This window comes from Suricata suricatta, chromosome 17, assembly GCF_006229205.1.
Source record: "Suricata suricatta isolate VVHF042 chromosome 17, meerkat_22Aug2017_6uvM2_HiC, whole genome shotgun sequence".
NCBI lineage: Eukaryota > Metazoa > Chordata > Mammalia > Carnivora > Herpestidae > Suricata > Suricata suricatta.
Window position 1 is genome coordinate 8,785,943 of NC_043716.1, and position 5,626 is coordinate 8,791,568.

Below are 5,626 nucleotides of genomic sequence, written 5' to 3' on the forward strand. Positions count from 1 at the left end.
ATCTTAACCTGAAAGAATTTATCAATTGCTTTGTGACTTGGGAAAATATTTGCATGGTTCTATTTCATAGTTGTGTTGTTCTATTTTAGCAGAACATCCAGGTCCACGTTTTTTGTGGCCTGCAAGCCTGTGGCAGCATGTTTCTGTCCTGACAGAGAGAAGTAAACGTGGAAAGTACGGGTTCTGGGGAGAAGCACTGAAAATGGCTTTCGTGTTTTAATGTATGTATGTTATCTTTTGATGAGGTTCTTATGAAGGGGCTATACTCGTTGTTACTGAAGGAGAAACTCAATCCTGGAACAAAGCATAACCAGCAGTGCTAGTTACAGGGGAGAGGTCATGGTTTGAACAATGTTTCTCAAACTGTGAGGGATGTTAATTGATCAAAAAGGAAAGGGAAATAAAAGTGAAACCGGAAGTGAGAAAGCCCTGCATTAAACTTCAGACCAGTTCTTCAAAACAAAACTTCTCGGGCCTTTACCATCTAGTGCACATTGTAAATCTCCAGGAGGGAGCTTCCTGAGCTCCTGTGACCACAATGGTTGTAGTTTGAAGGACAAAGTTTGGGAAATATTGAAACCAGAATTTTCGAAGGTAGAAGCATTCCTTAAGGGGAGTCCTAGTAGATGTTGGGTGGTCAGAAGAGTAGATGCTAGAATAAATTACAGGGTGCTGGGTGAGACCTGCTGGCTGGAGTGAACTTTTACCACTCAACTTCTGGGGATTCCCCCTCCACTCCCTAAACAGGTGGATAAGGACAGTGATAGGATCAAGAAAAGCATGAAAAAAGAAACCGCAACACTGGTTTTTCTGTTAAAATTGCTGAACTAAGTGCAAGATCCTCTTCCCCAAATCCACCTTTGTCTAAACCTTTCTCTTGGAGTTGGCTGGGCCTCATAAAAGGGGAGTCATGACTTAGCCCTGCGGGTTCTTAGGGAAATTAGCAGAATAGAACTAAAGTGAAGTGTGTCGAGGTTCAGGAAGTCTCAGGTGTAATTTCTAGAGGTCCTGGGAGATCCACGGAGAATCAGAGACTTGTCCAGTGTATCCAATTCAGGAGCACAGTTGAACTTCAAAATGCATGCTTGCTCTTGAATGCGGGCGGCTTGTGGACAATGCTGACGCTATCTAGGTTGTAAATTATTTCAGCCCTCCCGAAAGCCTATGGGTGGCAAACTTGAAAACTCTATCTAGAAAGCAGTTAAAATACACCTCCCTTTACTCTCCTGAAGCAATCAATGTAAGCAGGGGCCCACCCTTTTGCATGCTTATGCACAAATTCACATTTTTTCCTACAGCATTTTTCACTGACTTGAATGTTGTTCCACGTCTATTCCTACCTCCTACATTCTTTTAACTAATGGCCTTATTATCAAGTAACCACTCTCCTTTCATGGGCAATCAGGTCATTTCCAATTTTATTACAATAAAAGCATTATAAGCACTAGTCAAGTTTTTGCATTGTTTTAAGCACTTCAACATGTAATCCTAATGATTCTGTGAAGTATAATTAACACCATCTCTACAGATGAGGACTGTGATGTACTGAGGGAATGAATTAGTTGTCCAAGGTTACAAGCCAGTAGGTAGGCAGGTGGTGGAGGAATTTGAACTCCACTAGCCTTGTCTCCAGAGCTACACTCTGAATCAGGTCACTACATTTTAAAAATTATTTTTTAATGTTTTTTATGTTTTTGAGGGAGGGAGAGAGAGACAGCACGAGCAGGGGAGGGTCAGAGAGAGAGGGAGACACAGAATCTGAAGCAGGCTCCAGGCTTTGAGCTAGCTGTCAGCACAGAGCCCAACACGGGTCTCGAACCCACGAACTGTGAGATCATGACCTGAGCCAAAGCCGGCTGTTGACAGGTGCCCCCCCCCTGCCCCGGCCACTACATTTTTACCCAGAAAACATGTATCTTTAAATTATGTAAAATTCACTTTTTTTTAAATGTTTTATTTTTGATACAGAGAGAGACAAAGCATGAGAGGGGGAGGGGCAGAGAGAGGAGACACAGAACCGGAAGCAGGCTCCAGGCTCTGAGCTAGCTGTCTGCACAGAGCCTGACCCGGGGCTCGAACCCACAAACGTGAGATCTGACCTGAGCTGAAGTCGGGAGGCTTAACTGACTGAGCCACCCAGGCGCCCCTAAAATTCACTTTTTAAAAATTTTATTTCACTGAGAACTGGCAAAAACTATCTTGGAGTGGCATTAAGATAGACTAGCAGCTGGGAACTACTGTCTTCAGTACACCAAACAAGTATTCTTTTATCACCCCTTTTCTCTTTTAAAAGAATCTCTACATCTGACAGGGGGCTCAAACTCACAACTCCCGAGACTGAGTCACATGCTCTACTGAGTCAGCCAAGCACCCCTCATTGAGCACATTTTTGCACACTGTTTCAGGAAAGATCACAGGAAACAGAATATTAGTAGAAACGCTTCTATTGGATTCCTAAGTAGGAGGTTAAGAAAGATTTCCTTCAAGGGCTGATGGAGCGTTTGCGCCACAGGCTGTAGCAGTATGTCGATCTCTTCCTTCCCGTGGGCTCTTTGGTACCTGGACTAACACTGCAATTGAGAACTCTACTTCCGGCAGAGGAGGAGCTAAGTGTACAGACAACATGAAGCTAAAGGATAAAAATGAGTTTACCTTGGCTTCAGATACGTGGACACATCTTTATCCCCTCTTCATCCCTTTCTAGGACCTCTCCAACGCAAAGCTCCACTCCGTCATTTCCCCACTGCACTGCTGGTCCCTTACCAGCAGTCAAGAAAGTGAACAGGAGCCACAAACGACCATTGGCCTCAATTCTAGTCAATGAAGAGCAAGGTTTGAGGCCATGAGTGATAAACCCATTTCCCAAACTCCACTAATAGCACAGGTTTGTTGAAGACCAACACACATTTAGAGAACATTTTCCTTGGTCAAATTTCAAGTTGTGTGCAGAAGAGGATTTGCTAAGACCCATGGATATGTAAGGGAATCCCTAGGAAAAAGAGATCCTGAGAGAATGAAAGACTGTGTATGTGGAGATTTTGAGATTCACAAGACTACAAAGCTGTCAGCCTGTCAAGATAATGAAAAATTAAAAGGAGAAAAATATAACTGCGCAAGTCTTATTGCCCAAACCACCTTTAGCTTTTACTTCTTCAGTTCAATACTTTTATTCTCCAGGTTTCAAATCAGGGCTTTTAAGTATAAACCAAAATGTGGGAAAGAAGACTCACCTTTCCTAGCAAAAGTCCTGCTCTTAATTACTGTTGAGTATTCATAAAAAAAAAAAAACCTGCTTAAAAAGCATTAGAGGGGCACCTGGGTGGCTTAGTTGGTTAAGTGTCCAACTTCAGCTCATGATCTCACGGTTCTTGAGTTTGAGCCTCACATGGGACTCTGTGGATAGCTCATGAACCTGGAGCCTGCTTCAGATTCTGTCTCCCTCTCTGCCCCTCCCCCACTAACAGTCTCTCAAAAAAAAAAAAAAAAAAAGCCACTCAAGCACATGCCAAAAACACCTAGTAGAACATCATGGGTTTTATGAGGTATTGAAGTCATAGTTGATAGGACATTTGGATTGGAGTCCCTGGCTTGCTCCTAATTAGAAATAAGGCCTTGAACAAGTCAACTAAAAAGCATTGGGACGGGAAAAGATGCCACCTACCAATAGTGAAATTCTTCCAGTTTTTGCCTTAAGTCCAAGAAAGGCTTTTCTTTACCACCTTCAAAAACTTAATATAGCTGTTTTTGCCCTTTCTGGCCCATTTTATTACCACTCTAAAGTGCTGAAATATTGATTCACCTTAACAGCCCACTAAGTGCTATTTCCAGTGTCTCATTTACGAAGAAACCTTGAGTTCAGTACTCCAGTTTAGTATTTTATGTTCAAATTTAATTGGAATTTTAGGGCAGAAACTTAAAAACTACTGCTCTGGCGGAGTCCCCCAAATCCTGGAAGGCCTTGTCAGGTACACCTGGACTATCAGAAGGATTTCTCTGGCACACCTTGGTGGGATTACCGGGTTTCCTCACTCCTGACAGCAACACTTGCAATCACAAGTTCTCCTACCATAAAAGTTATTTTCCTGCTACAGTGTAAACTTGAGAAAACCAAGAGGGCTTCCAACTTCTCCCCCTTGCTTGCGTGCACTCCCCCAAACTCCCAATTTTGTCCCAAGTTGAAAACCATACTATTTACTTAAGTTCTGCTACAGGGAACTGTAAAGGGTAACGAGAACTTGCAGCATTGTTAATCAAGGGTATCCTGTTCTCTACATTTTTATTCAACTTTTTCTATTAACATCAGAAACTATTACTAGTATTGGAAACCTAGATCTAGTTAGTGTTTATTGGTAGGATGTGTAAAAACTGCTTGTGTATGGCTCAAACAGATTTCTATCAAGCATCAGAGAATCTTTTACAGTTACAATTTTATCCTTTTCCTTGCATTAAGAACCAATGGGGAGGTGCCTAGCAGGCTGTTGGTTGCACATGTGGCTTGATCTCCGGGTTTTGAGTTCAAGCCCCACATTGGGCAGAGGTTACTTTAAACAAAGAACTCTTAGAACTGCCTTCATTTGCCAACACAAAAGTCAGCAAGTTGCCTTGGACAAGGATCCCCTTTTAACTTTCAAACCTGCTGACTAGAAATCTACTTGTTTCCAAGTTCATACAGGATAGATTAGGGTTTCACAACTTAAGGTTAAATACTTGGATATGATGCACTGCACGGTAAGAAAAGCAGTCAACCAATAATCCCAAAACTTGAAACAAGTCAGCAGCTTCAACCAAAATCTCTTTTCTACAAGGCTTGATCAACTCAGCTAATTTGAGGGGAAGGTAGGCAAGTTTCCTTTCCCTCATTAGACCTCCAATTCAAAATTTTAATTGTGCTACACTCCTGAAATGGTTTCCCATTGCACCAGAATCTTAACTTGTAAATGACCTTGAACAAAGGACAAATTTCTCACAATCCCAAAAACCTTTTCCTTCCCAAGATGACTTGATTTTGGTGACACTGGCCTTCTGAAAGTTTAAATCCCTTCCTTGAACACCGTTTTAATCAGATAGTAGCCCCCACACCACTATATAATTTCACGACAGACACCAAATATGCTACCATGCAACAAAACTTTTATTAACATTTTGAACAGCTATTGAGAAAACCAGTGATTCAGCGATTACTGAAACTGGTAATTTTTTAAACTTAAATGGGGGCAAATGGCTAGAGTGCAGAGCAATGCCATCATTGGGCACTATGAATTTCAAGACTGAACAATTAACAGCCACCCCTTAGACGAAGAACCAGATGGAGAGTGGACTCTTTCTGGATGTTGTAATCAGAAAGAGTGCGGCCATCTTCCAGCTGCTTGCCTGCAAAGATGAGCCTCTGCTGGTCGGGGGGAATGCCCTCTTTATCTTGGATCTTGGCCTTCACGTTTTCGATGGTGTCACTCGGCTCCACCTCCAGGGTGATGGTCTTGCCGGTCAGGGTCTTCACGAAGATCTGCATACCACCCCTCAGACGCAGGACCAGGTGCAGGGTCGACTCTTTCTGGATGTTGTAATCAGAAAGAGTGCGGCCATCTTCCAGCTGCTTGCCTGCAAAGATGAGCCTCTGCTGGTCGGG

At 42.7% G+C, this 5,626-nt stretch overlaps 1 protein-coding gene across 1 annotated transcript in view; it reads right to left on the reverse strand.

The window, feature by feature from the left end:
• Window positions 1–5,108: 5,108 nt before the first annotated feature.
• UBB (ubiquitin B) overlaps window positions 5,109–5,626 on the reverse strand; it is a 1,517-nt gene continuing 999 nt past the window's right edge. Inside the window, exon 3 of the mRNA XM_029927626.1 lies at window positions 5,109–5,626. This exon is cut by the window's right edge and continues 12 nt beyond it. Coding sequence (XP_029783486.1) covers window positions 5,276–5,626 — 351 coding nt within the window. The 3' untranslated portion in view covers window positions 5,109–5,275.